Source organism: Gavialis gangeticus, unplaced genomic scaffold, assembly GCF_001723915.1.
Source record: "Gavialis gangeticus isolate Ggan-Ray unplaced genomic scaffold, GavGan_comp1, whole genome shotgun sequence".
Taxonomy (NCBI): Eukaryota; Metazoa; Chordata; order Crocodylia; family Gavialidae; genus Gavialis; species Gavialis gangeticus.
In genome coordinates this window covers 997,022-1,020,756 of record NW_017729019.1, presented here as the reverse complement: position 1 = coordinate 1,020,756, position 23,735 = coordinate 997,022, and the positions used below count along the sequence as shown (strand labels likewise).

General features: G+C 53.9%; 1 protein-coding gene across 1 annotated transcript in view; it reads right to left on the bottom strand.

Moving 5' to 3' along the window:
- Positions 1–23,735, bottom strand: part of KIF21B (kinesin family member 21B) — a 100,575-nt gene that overhangs the window by 21,425 nt on the left and 55,415 nt on the right. Inside the window, 24 exon segments of the mRNA XM_019513724.1 lie at positions 562–600; positions 2,580–2,693; positions 2,931–3,005; positions 3,524–3,729; positions 4,479–4,536; positions 4,959–5,019; positions 5,486–5,651; positions 6,449–6,550; positions 8,544–8,738; positions 8,901–9,048; positions 9,827–10,056; positions 10,855–10,923; positions 11,436–11,543; positions 12,845–13,044; positions 14,210–14,401; positions 14,893–15,010; positions 15,798–15,879; positions 16,130–16,354; positions 17,889–17,952; positions 18,134–18,323; positions 19,942–20,137; positions 20,944–21,059; positions 21,727–21,894; positions 22,421–22,555. Coding sequence (XP_019369269.1) covers positions 562–600; positions 2,580–2,693; positions 2,931–3,005; positions 3,524–3,729; positions 4,479–4,536; positions 4,959–5,019; positions 5,486–5,651; positions 6,449–6,550; positions 8,544–8,738; positions 8,901–9,048; positions 9,827–10,056; positions 10,855–10,923; positions 11,436–11,543; positions 12,845–13,044; positions 14,210–14,401; positions 14,893–15,010; positions 15,798–15,879; positions 16,130–16,354; positions 17,889–17,952; positions 18,134–18,323; positions 19,942–20,137; positions 20,944–21,059; positions 21,727–21,894; positions 22,421–22,555 — 3,257 coding nt within the window.

Below are 23,735 nucleotides of genomic sequence, written 5' to 3'. Positions count from 1 at the left end.
TGAGTGCCGAGAGGCGTTTGGATGGAAGATGCTAGAAGAGGACAAAGCATGACTGCCTGGTTCTTTCCAGGCTGACACAGATGTTAGCAGCTGGACTGCCCTGGGACTTGGAGTACCCTAGACCAAGAGTCCAGCCCCAAGCATCAGAACTAACGAGCCCGCGCACTAAAGGCAGAAGAGAACATGCAGCCACGCCAGGCCAGCCAAAGACCCAGACACTACCAGGTAAAAACTCACCACTGTATTTCCCAAAGACAGATCAGAACTAAATGCACAGGAGACTGGAAGCAGAGAGGGGCATCTGCAACTCAACAAAGCATGCAGGGTCAGCCAGGAAAGCAAGGAGAAGGGAGAAGGGCCATGCACTAAGCGAAAGCCGCACCAGGAGAGAGTCCCATCAGCTGGGCAAAGTGGCACAACACAGATTTGGCAGGCAGGGAAGGGAGAGTTGGGAGGGTGGGGAGTGAAAGAGAATGGGATGGGGGAAAAAGAGAGAGAGGGAGAGAGAAAGAAAGAAAAAAAGAGAGGAGACAATTTTAATAAATTGAAAGTTGTATCTACCTCAGCACCTCCGAGACAGAGGAATCGCTGTCATCAGACCTAGGGGCAGAAAATTAGCAGGATTATGGGAGAGAAAATCCCAGACAAGAAAGGCAGCAGCAGAGTCAGAGTGGAGGGTTGTTATTGCATCTCAGCAGGTGGGGCAGCGCGAGACAGGAGCATACACAGAAACCAGGGAAGAGAGGGCAGAGGAGCAGGAGGGAACATGTGGATCAGGCAAGAGACCTCTCAGTCTGCTGTAAATCTGCTGGACTCACGCAGAGGCCAAGGACCATCCTGAGCATCTTGTGTGACCTTCTGCACAGCACAGGCTGGAGAATTGCCCCCAGCACCCTCTGCCTTGAGCCCACAGCTGGGGATGGATGAGTCTTTCTAAGATCCCTCCACCCTGTTCACTATCCAAGACAAACCCCTCTATTGGAGGGCAGTCCCCCCACCCCCCAAGCCCCATGTTTTGCACACATGAGTGTAGGAAGAGCCAGAGAGTAATTCAGTCCCCCAAGAAGCACTGAGGACAGTGGTGTCCCTGACCTACATACACCATCGCCACCACCTGGAGAGCCTGCCAGTGCTGCAAGTGCACCAGCTTCAGGCCAGCAACACCGTTTGGCTTTCTTCAGGGAGACATAAGGCAACTGCTGTCAGAGCCCTGGGTGCTCTGCACCATTGCTTTGCTGCTCCCTTGGAGCTGGGTTCAGGATCTGGCCTATGAATTTTCAGGCTGTCTCAAGGTAGCTTGTTGCTCTGTGGAAACCACACAGACACGGAGAGCACCTCCACCCACCTCCCCAACACAGCCCACCAGGAGTCAACTCTGCCTGGAACCCCTCACCCCACAGGTGCCAGGAATCGGGGGCCTGACCCAACCACCCTTGCAATCAGTAGGAGCCCTTCTGAGGAGCCCTGCGGTGGCTGAAGCAGGCTCAAAGTGGGGGGGCGGGATTTGACAGGCATTCAAGGTGCATACCGTAGCTGGTGCCCCCAGCATCTGGGAAGTGGCTTCCCTATTCCTTAGAGATCATGTCAAGACCCCTCTCCATTCCTAGCATAGGGGCCTATACACATCCACAGGGAGGGGATTGTGGATATGGCTGTGAACTGGTGCTGGCTTCCTCTATATCCCCTTTATAGATTAAGCCAATCCCATGTGGTGAACTTCCACCCTGGGCAGGGACCCAGCACAGCAGCCACCAACACGAATTGGGAGCAAGAGCTGATACTGCTGGAGCTAAAGACTTCCAGCCCCCTAGTCAGGCTATAACTAATCCTATGGCCTGTGAAGGGGCACTGAGGGGACCCATGACACACTCACCATAGGGTTACATGTGCACAAGGCCCAGCACATGTGGACACTGTGCTAAGATCTCCAACAGCACTATAACAGGGCCCAAGTAATGGCAAAGCCCAGCAGGCCACTGCTTCTGGATCCCCAAACCCGAGCTTTTTTTCTCCTGCCTGAGCTCAGGCTCCAGGCTCATTAGCCCTTGCCAGTGCTGCCAAGGAGCCGACATGAGGTCACTAGGCAGGGCTGAGTGATCCCAGTATCCATGGAGATACCCACAGCCCTGGTGCCACCCAGGGGGGCTGTTACCTTGCATGGGGCATTAATGCAGCAGCTTGCCAACTCACCCACTTCACCTACACTGCTTCAAAAGTCTGGGGCCAAATTGGATTTGTGACTTGATGCGTCTCCAGTCAAGCCCTTGCAGGTGACCATTTCTGATGGGGGGCGTCCCTGCTGTGACTAGCAACACTGGAGGGGGTGTTGGCTCCTAGGATCCCTGCTGGACCACTGTAGTTAGAGGATAGTGAGGCAGAGTCCAGCCTGGCTCCCACATCAGCTTTACCATCAGGGAAGGCCCAACAGCAGGTGTGGAGGGTCAGAGCAGCAAGAGCCCAGCTGGGAGTCCATGGTTTTGGGGTCATTCCTGGTACTAGGTGCTGGACTACAGAGGCCTTGTCATTTGCTGCCTTGCTATTGAACACCCCAGAGCCCTCCCACCCCACAAGGGCCTTACTTGTCCAGAGCAGACCCCTGGCTCTGGCTGCTCGTGAGGCGGGAGAAGACATTGCGGTCATTTCGTGGCCTGGTGGGAGGGGATGAGGGAGGAGTGAAGCCAACGTCCGAAGTCCTGAGTCATGTTGAGAGAGACACCACAATTACACACCTGCCTGAAGGAAACGTCCTGTCCCCCAACTCATTCCTCGCCAACACATCGGCCACCCCGCCTCCAATCCCCCATGTACAGCATGCAGACCCTCGCTAGGCAGCCATCAGTGCAGCCCATTCACTCCCCCAGCACCCCAATGCTGGCCTGCCACCTCCACTCCTCTCCTCCTCTTCAGCCCTAGCTTCCTCCAGGGTTTACCTGACAGGCTGTCCACGGTCATAGGATTTTCTCCTGGTCAGAGGTGAGGTGTCAGAGCCGCGAGACTGCCTTGGGCTGGACAGAGTGACAACAGGTCAGCAAGCCCCTCATGTTGGCAGAATGAGAACCAGCCCCTGCCCCTCACCCATCCCAACAGGGGTCAGCTCAGAGGACCTTGCTAAGCAACAGAGAGGACAATCTAGGTATAGGCAGGAGGTTTGAGTCCCACTAGCACATAAGCATGGATCCAGGGAGCCACAACATTGCCTGGCCTTGCACAAGTCTGATGAAACTCTGCTAAGAGAGGAGGCAAATCACTAGGCCTTGGACACAGACTGTCCCATTATCCTGCAGAGGTTGTTTATAGGGGATCCCAGTTCTTCCCTCTCTTCTCTGGTCCCCATCCCTGCTGGTAGCCAGCACCTATTTCCTATCCATCCAAGATGGCAATGCAGGCATTCTGAGGTCCTGTGGGCTGGAAGCACTTGCCTCGCATGCTGCCTGCAGGGTGAGGGCTGGGGTACTGAGACACATTTGTGTTCAGGTCCTCAAGACCCCATGGGCATTTGGGGCCTAGGCTGCCCAGGACTTACAAGGTGCTCCCACGGGTGGGCAGGCTGATGGTGCGGGACACCTTCTCTTTGTAGTAGGGATGCTGGATGGAGAAGCCAATCCCATCCTCCTTAATCTCCATGAGGGATGCCAAGGACTTGGTGATGTTCTTGGTGGAGATGTCCAGTGTGGGCCCCAGGCACTCAGCTGACACAGCCTTCATCTGTCCCGAGAGCTTGGGTTCTCCCTAGAGCAGGGTACAGAGAGAAGAGGGCTGAGGGATTCACTGCTCTGTGGGGATGAACTTGTTATGCATTCAGTGGTACATTGTATTTGCTATTTCAGGAGCCCGAGATACCAAGGCTCTTTCACTATGTGCCTCCAGCAGCCTCTTCTGCTGCTGGATGCCAAGCCTAAGTCTGTCTGAGGCAGCAATACAACCAGGAGCTCATTGCCTGCATTTGCTTTCCACAGGCTTGCTAGTGAGGATAACAATGACCCTCAGTGTCCGGTTGTTCTCTGAGGTCCTGCAGGCACAGTGACATACCCCCCCTGCCTGGAGGAGTGTGCTTTGCACACCCTGGACACTGCACACACTTCCCTTGGCATTCAGATCTGCAAGAAGCACAGAAGTAGTTCACAGAAACCGCAGTACAAACAGCCCAGCAACAGGGCACTTAAGCTTTTCAGTGGACTCCAGTGCCCCAGGGAGCCCAATAAACATGGAGGTCCAGCCACCAGCTTGTCCCTAGCAAGCCAGACCTGCTGCTGTTAAAGTTCTGGCGCCACCCCTCTTGGGTGTTCAGTCTAGGGTTTTCTCCACCAGTGCAAAGTCTTAGACCCCACAGTGGGGTCACCATCCCACCCAGCTGCAAAGCATAAGAAGGGAGGAGGTCTGATGAGCTGAGCTGTGGCTTTGACCTGGCTCTTTTACCCCCATGATAGGGCTTTGTTCAGCTGCACAGCAACGCGTGCTGTCTGGGATGGTGAACTCACCTTAAACTTGAAGTCATCCTGGCTGGCCGAGCCCTTCATGGAGAAAGACTGGGAGAAGCTGTAGTGAACATAGAAGGTTAACAGTCAGCCCTCTGAATTTGTCTCCAGGGAAGCAGACTGAAGGAAGAAGCGCCCTCGCAACTCAACAACAGAGTCCCCACCTGGCGAAGGTTTCTCTTCCCTTCCCCAAACTCCTCCCCAGGATAAAGCCTAAGATTCCCCCCTTCCCCTGCAGTGGGGAGACCTCTCCACTCCTACCCAAAGTAGTCACTTCCCAGCTCCTTCTTGCCCTTGCCCCTTTCTGGCCCTGACCCTGGCTGAAGCAGCAGCCCCAAACCACACCATTCTCCTCCTGCTACCCCACTTCATAGGGTTGAGCAACCTTTCTCCCCAGATTCCCTGCCCTGACCCCATCAGAGGCATTCTGGGCTTTGGTGGGGAGCAAATGTGGGGCACACCAGCCTCTCTGGATGTACTCACCTCCCCTCTGAGGCCAGGCTGAACTCCGAGATCTCCTCATCTGTGCTGGCATAGCCATTCTCTATGCAAGGAACAGGTACTGTCAGTGGTGCAGTAGGAAGGTGGCACCCCTCCAAGACTGATCCAACCAGCACCAGGCAGCAGGAGGGCTCAGATTAGCAAATGGGCTTTTAGGAGATGACAATGTCCCCTCCTGAGAATCCCAGACACCAGAGTAATTGTTCAGTTGACTCCTGTGTCCCCTCACTGCTGGACAGAAGTCCCTTGCCTGTGCTTCTACAGCAAGGTGGCCGACTACTGCAGTCCAGGGGATGTTGGAACAATCCCTGAACCTGCAAGGGGTCCAACTAATTCCACATCCCACAAGAGGGTGGGAACTCCCTGGCAAACACCACTTTCAGAGGCTGGGAAGTACACACTTCTGCCAACCCCAGGCAGAGGTGCTGCCCCAACCAGTGCTCCTCCTCCATGGCCAGGCATTCCTAGGAGCTCCCAGGAGGGAAAGGCCCCATGAGCGAGGCACCCACCTTGCTGCACATTGTGGATGAGTGCCTGCAGCTCAGGATGAGACTCTGCCTTCTCCCGCAAGGCGTCCAGGATCACGTGGTTCTGAGAGGAGCTGGTCACGTCCGTCTGCCTCAGGCGCCCCTCCAGCAGGCGGATCTGGGCTTCTTTCTGAGCCACCTGCAGCCCCTGTGTGGACGGAGCAGGCAGGTAAACCTCAGCCTCACACGCAGAAGGGCCTTGCAGTTGGGGCAAGGAAGCAGGATTCTTGGGCTCAGCTAATTCCACCCCTCAGCTAACACAGACCTCGCACTTGGGTTTTGTTCAGTTACTTTTTATAACCCATGTACCATCGTGACAACATTCACCTGACAGGCTGTTTCACCTCTGTGCCAACAGAGCAGGATCCTTTGCCAGTCTAGGTCAGTGGTGCCCAACATTTTTCCCCAGCAGGCCAGGTGAGCAATGCCTGGTTCATCCACAGCCTGGATCCAGCCCCAACCCAGTCCCACATGGGGAAAGGGAGTATGGCCCAGCCCAGCCCAGCCCCAAGGGTGGGGTGGAGGAAAAGGAGGCTTGGCCTGGCTCTGACCTGCCATGCAGGGCTTGGGGTTTGTGAATTTGGCAGGGGAGCAGGTGGCCACATTAATGGTCACCACTCCCATGCCACCAAATTTCCAGACCTGTTGGGAGCCCTGACTTCCAGCTATGATGACTCTGTGGGTCACATCTGGCCCATAGGCTGAAAGCTGAGCACCCCTGATCCAGGTCAATGCAGAAGGACATCAGACACCCAGCCACAAAGCTCCAGATCCTGAGCCACCACCATCACAAGCCACCACCACCACAAATCCAGATTTCAGGACTGGACTTGGCCGGTCACTACTGAGATGAGAACCCATGGGAGGCTTCCTGGTATCATCTGCTCAGCCACTTCCACAATCCCTAGCAGCACCCTTGCTGCATCCACAGGTCTCAATCCTCACCTTATCAATTGAGGCCTTGAGGAAGTTGTCCAGCAGGAGACGTGCCTCAGCCAAGGAGCACGAGCTGATCACCACAGAAGTGTCAATCGAGTCCAGCTCTTCCTGCAAATCAGAAGACCCCCAACAAGGAGGGGAATTAGAAAGGTGAAGTCATCCAATGGCCAAGATCCCAAAAGGCAGAGCTGATATGTCCATGTGTGGGGTGACATGATCAGCACCCCACACATGGACATACACAGGCATGAGGGCATATGTTCTCCACACAGCTACCATACAAGTAGTGTGTCAAAGCTGAGTGTGTCAAAGTGCCAGCCACCAGTAATCTCACTTAAACCCTCATCTAACGATTGTCTACACAGATCTCTGCCCACCCCCAACCAGAGAGGAGGTGCTCTCTGTGCACATATAGGACCCAGCCTGGCTCATAGTCTTGGCTCAAACTGGATGAAGCTTTCTTGACTGGTATTCAAGCAGATTTATGCTCCCAAAGCACTTACTTTTCCCTATCATCTATAAAGCACTACACTCACACAAGCCACCACCACCACAAATTCAGATTTCAGGCCTGGACTTTGGCTAATGATGCTGAAGCCCTTCCATTTATGAACCTACAAATAACACGCAACTCAGGTCTCATTGTGCCCTGGGTCTGTTGGGCTCTCACTTATAACAACATCCCAACTGTGGACTGAACCACACGGCTCCAGCACAAAGAAAAAGACCTTCTACTGCTTAGTTTACAGGGCTAAGTCACTGACTAGAAGAAACATCTCCTGACCGGTCTATTAACGGGACAGTCTAATCGATCTACTGACGGGAACCAGCCACTAGAGGGAGAGCAAAGAGCTGTACTAGGCTCCTTGGAGTTGTCTCCCAGCCCCAAAGACTCAGTTTGCCTGCAATCTTCCTTCAAAGAATTTCTTTTATGAAAAATCGTTTTGACAAAAGACCTCCAAAATTTGCCCTTAAAAGTCTTGCAGAAGTAAGTTTTAGATTTCTGAAAAGTGAGAAGCCTGAAAAATGTTAAGCTACTAAAAACTTTAGAAAAAACAAGAAATCTATAGTTTCCTACTGGGGGGAAAAAAGAAAGCTGTATTTTATTCATGGGATATGGAAAAAAAAGTTTGGAAGTTTCCCCTGAAACAGCTCTCGATACTTTTAACTAAATCCTTGTACTAGGCCTAGGCTCAGTTCAGAACACAAGACCATCCCCAAAGGCCTTGGCTTCAAACTGAGCTATACAACATCAAGGGAGTCGTTGAGCTTGGGCCAAGTCATTTCACCTGGGAGGTTGTGTTGCTGAAGCCCATACTTTAACTATGTTTGAGCTCCGACAGGAGCCCAGCTTCGTGAGGAGGTGCTCTCTGTACACATACAGGACCCAGCCTGGTGAGGCCAGACCACAGCCACGCTTATCCCATAGTTCTTCGTGTCCTCTGATCTGCACCCCAGTGCGAAGCGAGTCCCAGCAACGATACTGGGCCTGAAGACTGGCAAGGGAGGTTGGGTGTGTGGCAGAATAGGGGAGTCAGCAGTTCCTTCCACAAACAAAACAGTCCAGGCCAGGATTGAAGGGGACTGTGAATGGTGATGATGACGACATTTAGGTGTCTCCTAGATCCTGGTCTGCAGAGAGCTATAGACTCTAATTCCCATCACAATGTAGCTGATTCATGGTCCCAGACGCCCTAAGACCATTTCCACCACATTCTTTGGCCTGACTCATGGGCTAGGGTAGCCTATTGCACCAACATCTGCAGTGGTCATGAGCACGCCAAACAGAGCATTCACAGACCATGTTACTGGACAACCACAGTGAGCAACAGACCTGCAATGATGGAAAATACTGTCCTTTCTTATTAAGTCTGCATAGGAAAGGGGTGTGATGTAGCAATTCTTAGCAAAGAACTAGGATTCCTGGGCCCTTTCCTCAGCTCTGCTTCTGAGTGTGTGACCCTGGCAGATCTTTCCAATTCTGCTCAGTTCTCCTGTCCATAGGAAGTGGGAAATGGTAATACTGCCTTGGGCCTTTTCATACAGGACCCTTCCCCTGCTCCCACCCCACCAGAAGTCTCCATTCTTCTCCCCCCACCACCTTGGTCTCCTCGATCTGCATGATAGTGGCCTGGCAGTCAGAGATGCTGTCGTTGATGTAGTCTATGTTGGCTGTCAGTGCCTCAATCTCCTCATTCAGCTCCTGCAGGCCCTTCTGCTCCTCAGGACTCTCAGCCTGCAGCTTCTCCCTCTTCCCCAGCAGTACCTCTTGCAACAGGGACAGTTCCTCCCGTTTCTGCAGGGCAGAGGGATGGAAAGGAACCAAGTTCATCCAGCACCACCCAGGCATTATCAACATACCCAGCACCCCCTTGTCCTGCCCATGCTCCAGCCACCCCAACCTTGGCAGCCCTCCAGGCAGCCTGGCATTCCCAGAAGAACCAGCCCCTTGTCTCACCTTGATCAAGCGCTCCATGTCAGCCTCCAGGTTGACGATGGTCATCCTCTGCATGACAATGTCAAAGATGCGCCGCTCCAATGACTGCCACTTGAGCCGAGCCGCCTTGTTGAAGGTCTGGCTCATCCCCTTCTTTGGGAACTTCTTCCTGCATGGGAAGGATAAGAGGTCAGGGCACTCCAGCTGCTGTAATCTTCCTGCATAACCACTCTGGCCAGGTGCGAGAGCAGTTCTTGCCTCTGCTTGAAAGGGGCTTGCAGACAGACAGAGCCTGAACTCCAAGTCCTCAGACACTTTGGGGGTTGTGCAGAAATGGGTATTACCCTCGAGGCACCCACCTGCTTTTTGACAGACTACTGCCAGGATGCCCAGGTCTTTTCTTGCCTCTCCACTCCTTCAGGGTAATTCAGTTTTAAAGCCACACTACCCAAACTTTATAGACTGCTTTTCAGGCACTGTTCAACATGTCTGCATGTGCTCCAAGGTGTCTTAGGTAAGGGAGCTACACAGCAGCAGGAGAGACCAGAAAGCAAGGACACTAGCTGGAAGCCTCCTGTTACTCTGCTGCCAAGAATGGCAGGGCAGATTGATAGTGGTCAGGACAGAGCCAAGCCCAAAGCTGGGGAAACAGGGGGCCACAGGGTGGGATGGAAAGCCACCTGCAGTTGCAGAAGGGAGCCCAAAGTCAGGAAAGCAGGAGTGGTGGAAGGCCAGGTTGAGACATTCACATGCCAAATCTAGAGTGTCCTGCAACTGAACAAGTGACAAACCCAGCCCCACGTGTAGCCTGGCCTGGAAACCCTGCTGTACTCCAAACCCCAGGAGCTTAGGGCCCATCCCAAAGGTCAAGCAGGGGCCCAGGGCTGTGCGAGTCCTACCCAGTGGGTGGCATGGGCTGGGAAGGGCCAGCCTGTTCCCAGCCTCACCTGACAGGCCGAGCGCCATTCAGGGAGGGTGAAGGGTCTCCCAGGAAGTTGTTGATTTTCCGGTTCCATTGGCGCACGATGCTGGAGACAGAGCGTGACCCGGACTCCGGTTCTGATGAAGTGGTGCTGGCGGAAACCTCTACCCCCGAGTCCAGCACCGCCAGCTTATGACCTGTCCTCCCAGCGACCCGGTCCGACATAGGTTTGGCCAGGCGACGCAGGGCTGAGACCTAGGCAAGAGCAGCCCCTGAATGACAGGCTCAGACACACGAACCTCCCTCACCTCAGGGGATGTCACCTCCAAGCCACCAGCTGGCCAGGCCTCCAGCCCCAGCTGTGTCTCCAACTTCCTGAGCCACAGAGTGCCCACTAGCTCCAACTTCCTGAGCCACAGAGTGCCCACTAGCTCCTGTCTCAACTAAATGAGCATCGGGGCTGTGGTCTTCAAGGCAGTGCACCTTTCAACAGACCCCAAGCTATCTGGGGAAGGGAGGAGGCCCAGTGTCCTTAGGTGGCGCTTTCCTAGAACGCATCAGGATCGGCTGGGGAAATTAATGGGATCCAGACACTGAAGACATTGAATGTGGGATCAGAGAGTCATCTTGTGAGCAAGGCCATGTGGCAGCTCGGTGGCAGGGGAAGTGACCAGCTCTGCTCCGAGATGCAGTGGAAAGCAATGGGTCAGAGCAGAGTAGGGGTCCTGTCCCAGAAAGGGGAAGCAGCAGAGACAGAAGATCTGGGCAGGAGACACATTGCCCATATTCTGTCCTCTCCTGCCCCGTTTCCCACAGCCACAAAAATCACCTGACCCCTTGGGAAGTACACACACAAGGCCAAGTATCTCATCACAGGCTTGGCTTTATCTAAGTATCAGTCACTGGGACAGGGCCTCAGTGGAAGCAGACAGCACTGCTCTGCTCTGTCTGCAGAAAGCCTGGCAAGGGGTCTGGCCCAATGGCACAGTCCAGGGTGCCCACCCCATCAAGGCAGCAAGCAGCTCTCCTCTGCAGCCCAGGGCCGCCACTCACCTCCTGAGTCTTTCTTCGCAGCACAATTTCCTGCTGGCGTTTCTGAGACTCCAGAGCCCGAATCTGAAACTACAAAGACAAAGCACATCCCTAGCAGAGCCCTGATCGAGAGCAAAAAGCTAAGCTGGTCCCTGGGTGTTGGGGTCTCTGCTCTGCTATAGTGCTCATGCCTTCAGCTCAGCTCCTGGCTCAGTCCTGCCCTGCTGGCCCACAGGGGCTCCCCTGAAGGTCAGCCCAGCCCTACAGGTGCTCTTCTGCTGCTCACCCTGGCTGGGAGCTGCTCCTCAGCTTCGCTCTCCCAAGATACAAGGGCTGAGAACATGCATCAGAACAGGTTCATTCACAACTCTTCCCTCCCATCCAGCCCAGAGAAGCCTGGCTTGGGGCATCACTGCAGGGAAGGCTTGAGCCCAAGACACCTTAAAAAACCCAACCTCACTGCTCTCTTGCTGCCCCTGGGTCAGACACATCTCCCACTTGGACGCATTCCTCTGAGCTCCAGTCCTAGCCCAGCAGCTCAGCCAGCTCCCACCCTGGGTACTGCCCTACCTGTAGGTCACTGGAGGACTTGGGGCACTTACCTCCTGCCTGCGCTGCTCCTTCTTCAGCTGGGCAATCTCCCTGTTCCTCTTGGTCTCTGCCAGCCGCCTCCGCTGCTGCTCCTCCCGCATCTGCTTCATCAGTGCCACCTGCAGGGGGAAGGGCAGTTGTGCCATGGCACTCACTGTGCCAGGTCCAAGAGGAGGTCCCTACCCACAATTTCTAAGGGTAGTAGTGTAACAATGGGGTGGGCAAACTGGGCACATGCTCCAGGCACTGCATATGGCAAGAGGCACCAGAAGGACAGAATAAAGAGGGAAGGGGCACCTCGTCCTCTCATCCCCTGCACCAGCTTCAGGAAGCAGTGGCACAGGCAATGTGTGTATTATGGGAATCATAGTGTTATAGAGAGACAGTGGAGTTTAATCAAAGAGAAGTAAGGCTGAAAGGAACCTCAAGAGATCATCTAGTCCACCTGGGGATCGAACGTGTGACCCTGGTGTTATTAGCACCATGCACTAAACAACTTTGCTGCTGCTCCTGGGAGGAGAATTTTTTGCCCCACAAATCAGCAGTTTTTTGCTCTCTCAACATGGGCTTTGGCACAAAGGTTGTAGTGACCTCATTGAGTACCCAGGGCAGAGGCAGGAGAGCACATGGAGGTATGCCACCCACTGCAGGGTGGGGGGCAGGGGGCGGGAAGGCTTACGTTCCCGGGCTATAGCTGCTGCTATAGCAGCATCAGCTGCACTCAGGCAGCAGCAGCCTCATGGCTGGACTCCCTGGGAGCCAACCCTGGTGCCCAATTCATGCCCTTCACCCATACATCCATATGGGTGCAGAGCTGTAGCTGTTGTAACCCAGACTCCCAGGAGGCTCTGCCCCACCTGCTCCCTGCTCCCCCAGACATACTACTTGGTACAGAGCTGCTCCTGGCTTGGCAAAGACTCCTGGAGGCGTGATGCTGGTGCCCCCTCCTAGTTGGCATCTGGGTCTGGTACCCCACTTGCCTCATCCTAGTTACACTTCTGCTTCAGTGGCAAAAAAAGGGGTGAAAATTCCCACCCCTCCCCAGAAGCAATGAACTCCTCAGCCACCCTAGAGAATGATATCCAGACTGCCTTGCACTCCATGACACGCACTGCCTGCACCACTGCTTGCTGCTGTGTGGGGGAAAGGTGAGGCCTGCCCCAGGTGCATTCTTTGCATGTTATGCCCTTGCCTAAGGGTGGCCCTACTTAAATCAGGAACAGGAAGACCCCACATCTCAACAGCTAGGTGAGCTGGGCAGAACTACTGGATGAACAAGTTCTACGTGGGTAGCTGCAGGAGAGGTCCATGCCAATCTAACCCTCTGCCATCCAGGCCGACCCTCATCAGCACATGACTACCACAAGGGGCGGCACCTGCACACACTCTACCCATGCAGCTCCCATCGCCCCCATGGTACCTTTGCTTTCTTCATCTCTGCCACCTCAGCCTGCAGCTTCTTCAGCTCCCTCTCATAGCGGGACTGGTTCTTGAGCAGGCGGGCGTGCTCCTTCTGGGCTGCTTGCAGCTTCTGCAAGTCCCGGTTCATCTCCTTCAGCCGCTTCTCATAGTCGGCCTTGATCTTATTGGCCTTCTCCTCTGTGTAGCACTCCATGGTGCCTGGGGAGAGGTGCAGGGTTGCTGAGGGTACCAGGGGACTCTGCTGCATCCCTCATGCTCAGCCCCACTCAGGCCCCTCTCAAGCAAGCAAACCTGCCAGCCCTTATCAGGGAGGGCTTCGTATTGAGCCTTGGGCATCAGGCACTGAATCCTGCCTGATCCAGCAGTTCAAGAGACAAATGATGGGGGAAGCCTCACTTGCCCCTGTTACAAGAGCAAACACCTAAAAGCAGGGACCCGCAGTCTGAACTAGAGCTATAGCTTGGCAGCAGAGGCACCCAAACCAGGTATATACCAGGTAACAGTCCCACAAAGGGTTTGGCTAAGGCATACACAATTCACCTGCCAGCTACCATTTCATTCTAGCTCCAGCTGATGCTGGGTGACCCTCAGGTGAAACATGTCTTATGGGGCTTGGCCTGAGGCAGGACATTTGGTTACCAGAGCAGTGAATTTAGTATTGATGGAGAAACTTCTCCAACCTCAGAGAAGGCTCCTGGGACTGACAAGGACCACAGATATGGAGTCCTGGGCATGGGAAAGCTGTCCTGTTGCTCCTGCTCTAGGGAGCCACCATTCCCTCTCTGGGAGGGCATCAGGATCAGCTTAGAGATCAGCTCTTCCACAGACTCTGCAGCTTCAGGCATGTCACTCAATGCCTCAGTTTCCCCATGCATCCAAGAGGGATATAATTCTTTGTGGCCTGTCTCCTGTGTGGTAAGCACTCATGAATGCCTCTTCAGTGCTGTGAGCTCCTCCTCAAGGGGGTGTCAGGGAAGGGAAAGCACTCTCCACCAGCCCTGAGCTCACTGCGTCTCCAAAGTCAGCTGGCAGGCTGCAGGGGTGGAAGGTCATGGGTCCCCAGCAGTTTGCCCATCAAGGGATGGGGTGAGTCAAAAAGCACAGCACGGTGACTCAAGAGTAGCAAGGCAAGGCTACTCAAGAGTCGCAAGTAGGAAACCCTGGAAGGATCTGACCCAGGGGCTGGGATGCCTGACACCAAGCAGGAGTGGGGAGCTGCTTCCATTCAGGACTTGTTCAGTGCCAGGCAATTCAGAGCCCTCTGCTCTCAGGGCTGGCTGGCTGCAAGGGCCAGCATATGGGTGAGACTGCCTAACTACTGGAGGGGGCAGGGGTGGGAGGAGGAAGGGAAGTGTCCCCTTACTGAGGTTCTGCAGGACCCGGTCCCTCTCCAGCTGGGTGTCCCGGATCTTGTTCTGTAGCAGGATCAGCTTTTCCTCGTATTGATGCTTGAGAGTCTGCAGGCGCCGCTGGCTGTTCTCCAACTCATCTATCAGCTTCTGCTTGATCTCAATCTCACAGGTCAGGTCAGCCAGGTCAGCTTGGAAATTCACTGCTAGAAGCCAAGAGAGACAGTCACTGTCAGGCAAAGGGGGCTGGGAGGCAGCGGCAGGCAGCTACGTGCTTGGTGGGGATGGGGAGAGTGAAGGCCCTACCCTATGGCAGTCCCACCCAACCCAGACAGGGCAGCGCTCCAAGGTGAGGCACCTGGCTCTTGTGGGCTTAGCCTAAGAGGGCCAGCTAAGGGGCACAGCTGTGCCAGGGTATGGACACCTTTCATCATGCAGGCCTGTGCCAAGGGCTGCCAGCTCCAGCAGCACCACCTAACACCCAGAAAACACTTCTCCAGTTGAGGCCCTGCCACCTCTCCCCGCAGTTGTACTGCAGCCCCCCCCACCTTCTCCACAAAGCACTTGATGACAGCAAGTGAGCAGTTTCTGAGCCTGCAGCAGACTCTCTCAGCCCTAGGGGTCCCACGGCAGGTGCTGGAGATTCCCACCACTTGGAATCAGTGACCCAAGGGGACAGCACCCAGCCCCTCATTACCCTTCTCCTCCACATCAGAATCAGAGTCCACCAGGCTCTCGTCACTGCCTGAATCCTCGTCCTCATCTTCACGCCCATCCTCTTCCTCACAGCCACTTTCATCTCGCTCTTCCTCCTCCTGGGAGACAAGCTTATGGCTAGGACTGAGGCCAGGAGCCTTCAGCCTCCTCATCCTCATCAGCTCCAGGGCTCAGTCTCTTGTCCCTTCCCAATCCCTAATCTCAGGCAAATTAATGATGGTCTTCAAGGCAACAGTAGGAGGCAGAGGCAGGCTACAGTCGGTGACAGCTAGCTCCCCTGTGTTGGCCAATTCAGGGCCTCCTCCTCTCACCCTGCAGGAGGCACAGATAATTCCTCACTCCTTCCAGAGCAAAATCAGGAGGTGGGTATGGTGGAAGGGCTCATATGTCTGGAGAGAGCATCTATGGACAGGTAACACCCTCCCACCCAGGACAGCAGCTAAATATTCAGGATCCTGGGGGCCCCTCAAATAGAAGCTGGGAGAGGCAAAACAGGGACATGGCTCAAGGGATGGAAACCCAGTGGCACTGAAAGGCACATGGCAAGTTGTCCAACCCTTCCCACTTCCATGAGAACAAGGCACAGGCAAGTGATAATGTCTCCCTCTACCCTCAGCTCCTCAAGTCTAGACAGGGCCAGATAGCAGCTTCTACACAACCTACAGGGTTGTCTTTGGTGCTGGATTCCTGGCTACAGAGCATGCTCCCAGGACCTCCTGCATCTGCTTGCAGAGCCAGGCTGTGCCTCAATCCCCTCCCAATGGTGTGTCAGGGCTCTCTTCCACCAGGCAAGATGCTGAGAAGGTCATCAGTGTGGTGGGGCTAGTGGGCAGGCAACCAAAGCCCACCCACCTTAGCAAAGAGGAAGCCAACCACTTCCCTCACCTCCTCCGCTTCATTCTCATCCGTCTCCTCCCCATTCTCCTGAAGTAGCTTCTGCCTCTTCTTAAATGCCTCCTTCTCAGGGCTGAATAAAGGGAAGCAAGGTTTGAAGTGAGTCCCAGCAATGGCCCACAGAAAACAAACATCCCTAGGAGACACTGTCTGGGAGTCTAGTAGCTCTTCAGAAAACCAGCCTCCCAGGCCTCCAGCAAGACAGCTGAGCAGAGTTACAGGGCAATAAATGGGGGCAAGAGGTGTGGTAGAGATTCCCCATAAGGGCTGGTGGAAACCCAGACGCACAGCTAGGGAGAGAAGTCCAGGGAGCTGGCCTTCACCTTTTCCGCTGCTGCCTCTTCTCCTTCTTCTTCAGCCGTTCCAGGTCCTGCTTGGCCCGTCGGAGGACATCAGAGGCCTCTGTCTCCACAGAAGCAATAGGGCTGCTTACCACACCCAGGCCTGGCCCTGGAGATGACCCCAGGGAGTATGGGGGCCGCGAGGAAAAACGGGACAGGCTGCGGCGGAGAGACTCGTTCATGGACTCACTCTCCAAGAGCTTTGTCCTGTGGACAGAGAGGAAAGGGGGAACCTTGGTTACAAAAGATCTGCTGTCATCAGGGGTGTAGGATATTCAAGCAGCCCATCCCCCAAGGGAAGAACCCCCTGGAAGGTCTAAGGTGGGGTGATGGGTTTCTCTTCTGGAACCTGAACCGCACATGTCATCTGGGTCCAATGGCTCAGGGGATCTTCTCCCAGACTGGTCCCTGTGGATGGGTACAAGGGAGACAAGCACACAGGGAGATGCCAGTGTAGAAGGATGCAAGAGCCAGCAGTAGCAGGGCTCACACTCCATGCATGTAGCTTATGGGAGCCAGCAGCCACACAGACTCAGACAGGCCATGCCACAGATGTAGCATCTTCACTTAGGATAAACACAGACATGGGATTTCTCCCAGGACAAAGCCCTTTATCCGGGAATCCTACAGACGTACAAGCCCATTGTCCCACTTTAAGAACCTGTGTAGCAGAGGTGACACTTTTTTTCCCAAAATGATCCTGGCTATTTTAAGTTAAGCAGTGTGTGCAAATGACTGTCCTGCACCTGCTTTGATGCAAGTCGAAAGTCCAGACAACTAGACCAAAGATAAACCAATGTCTGTTTTTACCCTTGGCAATGTGATAGATGACAATCTATTGGCCACACTGCCTCAATGAGATGCAAGGGCATCTTGACACAAAGCCCAGGGCTCCCTTCTGGTCCTGAGAGGTGATGCAAGAGACCTGGAGAACACCACGAGGAAACACCTTGCTGCTGAGGGATTTCCTTCAGTGTCTTAATTGCAATGCTAGGATCAATCGGCACCCAAAGAGGTGTAAGGTTTAACCTTCAGCAACCTGTGCTTGGCAGCAAGCTATTCCTGGGGAGCACAGGTATCATATGGCTTTACAAGCAGGGGGGTGGCACCCTCAGTGGCAGGTAAGTTGGCCCCACTGTGCGGAAGCTGGAGGGGTAATGCTGATTGATGCTGGCTGAGAGTCCAGCCCAGAACGAATGCCAGGAGTTCTGTCTCCAGAGCTGTTGATTTCCACAGAGCCAAATCCATATTTATAAGCATTTCCTCTTCAATTGTGTTTACACAAATCCCTTCAAGGCATTTAACTCAGCAATTGGTCACAGCTCCACAGAACGTGCTGCCAGCCCTGCGCTGGCAGGGTAGGGCAGGGGCAGGAGAGATGCATGGGACAGGGAGGCATTTCCACCTCTGAGTCAAGGCTATTCTTTATATTGCAGTCACCTACAGACCTTCACTGAGATCAGTGTTACACCATGCTCAGTGTTGTGCAGACACCACAGGCCCTCCCTGATGACTTTACACCCTGAGTAGATGAGAGAGACAAGATGTGAGAGCAGAGGAAGCGACAGGTCCCAGGTCACCCAGTAGATCAGTGGCAGAGCTGGGGTTAGAGCTCGTTCTGGCAGCCAAAGTGCCAATTCAGTGCCCTACCTACCATCTCATGCTGTGTCTTGTAGCTCTTCTAGGCTTTGGAGATATGTAACCTAGCACAGAGGTTCTCTCTTATGCAGTGGGCACCCACCTGAGTTCCTCGATCTCCCGGATGTAGTTCTGGATCAGGGCACCAATGGCCTCATTGCCGTCACCTGGAGCAACAGAACTGGAGTCAGGCTAAATCAAAGGCCCCTATGAGAGGAGGCACTTCCCAGCCCCACGAGGGCCTAAGCCCTGGCCTGGCTAGCCTGAAACTCTACTCCATTGGGCAAGTAGTTCTAGTGATGCTTCTCTATGATTCCCTTCCCATACCCACAGAGCCATCAGCCTCACCTGCCTTGGCCAGGATCAGATTGGCCTCCTGGCTCATCAAGTGGGTGACCCTGTTGTTGATGGCATCTATGGCCTCCTGCATGGCTTTCACCCGCATGCGCAGAGTGTTGTTCTCTTTCTGGAGCATGGCGTTCTCATGGAACAGGTCACTGTAGCCCTCAGAGCCGTCCTCCCCAATGACGCGCTTACCCTGTGGGGAGAGGAGATGATGAGACAGAAGGCAGCAGGAGGTCAAAGCAAATCCATGGCATCCAACATTGTGGAATCAGCCCTACCTGCAAGGCACCCAAAGGCTCCACATTACAGAGGATGGGTGCCTCTATGGGCCCCCACAGCAGGAAGAGCAGAGAAGACTTAGGACCCTAGAAAGGGGAGTATTTAAAACAGGGAGGGTGCTCAGGGGGCAGCAGAACAGGGGCCACTTGCAGTTTAAATGCCTTTCCACCTGAGGCTAGCAGCCCGGCCCCCATACCCAAGAACAGGAGCGGGCAAAATGCAGCCTGCAGGCCAGTTGCGGCCCGCCAGGCCATTCAATCTGGCCCATGGAGCACCTAAAAGATTTATAAAATGAATATTTATCTGCCCCTAGCTGCCTGTCATGTGGCCCTCAATGGCTTGCCAAAACTCAGTAAGTGGCTCTCTGCCCAAAATAATTGCCCACCCCTGCCCAAGACATTCAGACACCTCCCAGTTTTGAACCAATTTGTTCTCATGCACAGCTGGCCAGCAGCACTCTTCCCATTGTACAGAAGGAACAGCAGTCAAGTGACTTGCCCAAGATCACAAGGAGTTTGTGGCTGAGCAGCAAACTGAACTCAGGTCTACTGAGTCCTAAGCTAGGGCACTAACCATTGGACCATGTTTCCTGCCTGCAGGGAGCACCTTGCCATGGGAGACACATGACTCAGCTCAACAGCAACCTCCAGATGAGTTAGGGTTGATGCTCATGCATGAAGTGATGTCTCTGATGTGCAATATCAGACAGCTGTCAAACAGGAGGATGTCCCATCCTGACTGAGACCCCTCAAATCTTTCTGTATGTTCAGAGTGAGATACCTGCTCCCTTATATTTCCATAGCCCTTTACAGATCCCAAAGCTAACTGCAACCTACAACACCCCTGAAAAGCAGCCAGCTTCCAGGGGGTGAAGTCCTAGGTCACAGCCTACATGACACTCAGCAGGGTGACACTGGACAAGACTGGCAGAGGTGGCATTGTCTATAGATAGCACCCAGAAAGACTTTGTCCACAGTAAAGAGCATTCAGTTCAAAGCTGAAGGGCTGAGTTGCTGCTGCTTGGACTGGAACCCATGGCTCCACAGAGTTTAGGGGTATCTGTACAGCAATGTTTCTCACTATTTTTTTTTTTTTTACACTCAAGGCAGCCTTCATTAGAATGTCAGCTCTTAGTTTTCACTCACTTTCTAACTAATTAAAAACAGAGAAACTCTTCAGGTTCTGAGCCAAAATCTCTGGGTTTATCCTGAGAATCATGTTTGCACACCTAATGGTGCTAACATTGCATGCCAACCCACAGCACCCTTGAAAGGATCTCAAGGCACCCCAGGGTGCTGTGGCACCTTGGTTGAGACTCATAACGAGATCATAATGGCAAGTGTGTCCACCAGGGGGACAGTCTCAGCACCCATAACAGCCTGCTACCTCAACCCAGTTACCAAAATCCCTCCTTCAGCCCAAATGGCAGCTTGGTGCTGAAGATCCTGGATTCAATTCCCACTGATGACCTTTGCTGCTGATGTGTACACAGCTGCAGTACCCGGCACTCCACCTGCTCATCCACCCCTTACCGCTTTGTACTCCATGAGCTCCATTTGGAGACGGGCGATCTCAGCCCTCAGGGCGCTGATCTGCTGGCTGGTCTTGTCCTGATTCACCACCACCTTGTTCTTGATGTTGCGGGCCCGGTTGGCATACTTGAGTGTATTCAGGGTCTCCATGAAGTCCCGGTCCGAGGGGCTCACACAAGCAATCATGACGGTTTGGCTGGAAAGGATAGAGGGTGCTAATGAAAAGACAATCCCTCCCTCTGCTGTGCCCCTGGGGCTACAATGACATGGGATTGGGTAACTGAGGTTCAGCCATTTTGAATGGTGGCTTTCCATTGGGACCAAGCTTGGCAATTTGAGTCAAGAAACCCCTTTGGCTTCCATTTACTTTCTCTCTCCCCCAACCCAATGTAATACTCTATAATTTGGGGTGAGGGAATATCAATCAGGTCTTGCTTCTGATTATTATGGGGTGAGCTCACAGTACAGGATGCAGCTGGCTTAGTGACAGCAAAGACCTGCACCAGCCTTGCTCTCTGCCTTCAAAGTGCTATCAGTGGACCCAGCCTGACGAAGCCACTGCAGGGCATTATACAGGCAGATGGGTTCCTACAGGGAGAATGGCACCACGACAAGGAGGTGAGGTTGAAGCTCTCTCATGTTGAGAGGGCTGCTGCCAAGTCCCAGATGGCTAAGGGCTCAGCCGGATTTTGCAAGAGCTAATTCTGCAAAAGCTGGATAATTGCATCTGGTCCTTGGGAACAAGAAAGGGACAAGACATTTACATTTCAAAGGCACCACTGAGTGGTAGCCAGGCGGATCCCCTAGTTCCTCATCAACCTGCCACCCCAGGAAGTCTACCCAGAACATCAGGTCCTTGAAAGACGCATCCCCTGCCCTACCCCACCCCACCCCATTACTCTGAACACCCAAAGCCCTGGTGGGTGGCACACTCTGGTGGGAGCCCCAGCTACAGACAGAGGCTGGACAACCTGAAAAGCCCTAACTCAAGGTGCCTGGTACCTGTTCCCCCCAAGGGAGTCCTGGAGGAGTCGAGTCAGCTTGGAGTCTCGGTAGGGCACATGCACCACTTTCTTGCTCTGGTCTCCGAGGGCACTGATGACATTTCCCAAGGCCAGCTGCAACACAGGGGAAAGGGCAGTGGATGCTTTGACTTGAAGAAGACCCTTTACTGAAAACAAAGCTCAGGGGTCTGGAGTCACCAACTTTCCAGTGCATAAAAGGGAGCAGCTTTGGACTTCCTACATTGGCAGACACACAATGCAGCTCCCTACTTCTGCCCACCTGCTGCCTCCACAACCCTGAGACCAGACCTAGAACTTCTACCTGCATGGGGACCTGCCCCATGCATGTGGTGGTGCTGAGGACTTGATGACAAGTTTCAAACCGCCAGAGAAGTATTTTTAAGGTTGAACTAGTATCAGTCCCACCTGGCTCAGCCTCTAGCCCCTACCTGTAACTGCCTCCCACAAACAGCAGTCACTGGGCACTGCCATCAGGAAGGGAGTGGGACCTTCCAGATAGGGGTAGGTTTGGGCACAGATAGTCCTACTCCATAAAGGCTGCACAGGATAGCTAGTGACCTCATGCATCCCTGCAGATCTAGGCAGGGATTTCAGGAGACAACTGTAGTGACTTTAAACAGCAGGCTGGGAGCCAGTATACCAGAGGGAACCTCAGGAATTGTCCATGTTCAGTAGGCCCAGGACACAATCCCCTTTACATCCATCACAGCCCAGTCTCATCTCTTCTCTGCTTCTAAAAGGGAGGCACCAATGGCTGTACCAGACCACAGTTGATGGAGATCCCTTCCTTGGCTCTCTCGCCAGTAGCACCCGTCCGCTTCAGCCTCTCTGAGCCAGCCAGGTCAACAAAATGGAACTTGGCAGTGAGGGTCTCATATTCGTTGGTGGGCTGGGGTCCGTCTTGGGGGCAGATCACTTCCCCATTCACCTGAAGTTCAAACACACCACAGAATGAGAGCCTACCTGGAGCTATAAGTCTCACTAGCACTGATCCCCTTAAGGCAGGCACCACTGCAAATCCAGGGCTGGGCATAAACTCAGGTATGGCCTTTCCTTCACTCAGGTCCAAGAAGGGCCCAAGCCATGGCACAAATCCTGCCTGTCAATATGTGGATCTGCCCAGAGACAAGAATCAGCAGCAGAGTTTTCACTAAGCTTCCCTGAAGGCAAGGCCCAGCCCAGCTTCTTCCTGCATTCTAGACCCAGGATCCCAGACAGCTGCCAACATTTGCTACTACTGCAGGGAAATAAGAGGTGCCAGTCCAGGTGCAGGTTTGCCAGCCTTACAGATCTAAACCTGCTTCCTTCCCACTGCCTCTTGGCTTCTGGACAGCCTGCAATCATAGCCAAGAACCACCCTGGCAAGTGATCATAGCCAAGAACCTCCCTGCCCTGAAATGAACTGGGAGGGGGCACCTGCTGCTTCCCCTGCCTCCCCCATTACTCAGCCTTACCAGGTCTGGGCGGGCACAGACTCTCATCTGGCACAAGTGGATGGTGAAGATAGCATGGGAACGGGAGCTCTGGACATTCATCTGGGTGCTGGCTGTTGTGCGGGACAGAGCCCCCTGCTTCAGGCACTGGATCAGCTGCAACAATGTGGAAAGGGTTAAGAAGAATCCCCCAAACAACGTGAGGAGAAGCATCTCCATATGGCCCTGCAAGTAGGTCCAACTGGAATGAGAAGCAGGCAGGGAATGTGTTTTAGGGAGCAGAAGGAAGGGCCCTGCAGTAAAAGCCTAGGAACAGCCAAGTGCATGAGGAATATGAGGCAGAGGTTTGGGCTGCATTCCTGTCTGAGTCTTTGGCAAAGCCAGACCCCAGGCAAGCAGGAATGGTGGAAACTAACCTGTGCTCTGCGGCAGAGGGCTTGAGACTCACCCAAGCATCATGTCAGGTGGCTTATTTATATTACACTAGATTCAGGTCTGGAAATGCTGGAGGCTATACGGAGACAGACGTGGTTCCAGTCCCAGAGTCAGAAAAGGTGGAGGGTGGAAGGGAATACTGAGGCATTGAGGGGCTGGTGTCACAGGGTATCATCTCCAGTGATGGCCATGAGATCCCTGGAATCCCTTTTAGCCCTTGCTCACTCTGTTCTCATTGGGCAGTCACCCCTTCTCTCATCTGCCACACCTTGTTGTAATTTTTTTTTTTCTTTATATATAAAGGAGGTTGCCCCAGGGCTTCCCAGTCTGCTCTCAATCTCCCATGACTACCAGGTGTTTGTGGCTCTCACCTGAAGGGGTACTTTCATGGCTCTGTTCTACCCCTACACCACACCCCATGCTCCCTCCTACACCATGCCCCATGCCTCACAGTTTCCTCCAGGGGCAGATGACTCCATAAGCAGCCCTGGCCACAGCTGCAGGCTACCTCAGCACCAAAGTGGTAGGAGCACCAAGCCTCCTGCTACAGCTGAGACTTGCCCAAGGCTCCTCAAACATATCAGTGGCAGAACTAGGAATAGAAGCCAGGTTGCATTAGTCTTGGTCCCTGACTAGCACCCTTACCACTAACCACACTGCCCCTGTGGCATCCTCTAATGTACAGGGAGCTCTGAGCCAAATTCAAACCTTGGATCCACCCATACATAGCCTTGTATAATGCAAGAGGTGAATCAGCACCAGGCACCACACCGAGCAGTGTCTACTCCTATAGCTGCCTGAACCACTCTGAAACCTGTCCTTGGTGTGCAGTTCTGTCAAGACACCTGTGCGCCCAGAAGGAGGCCCCAACAGCCTGATTTCATGCACTTACATGCCTGGT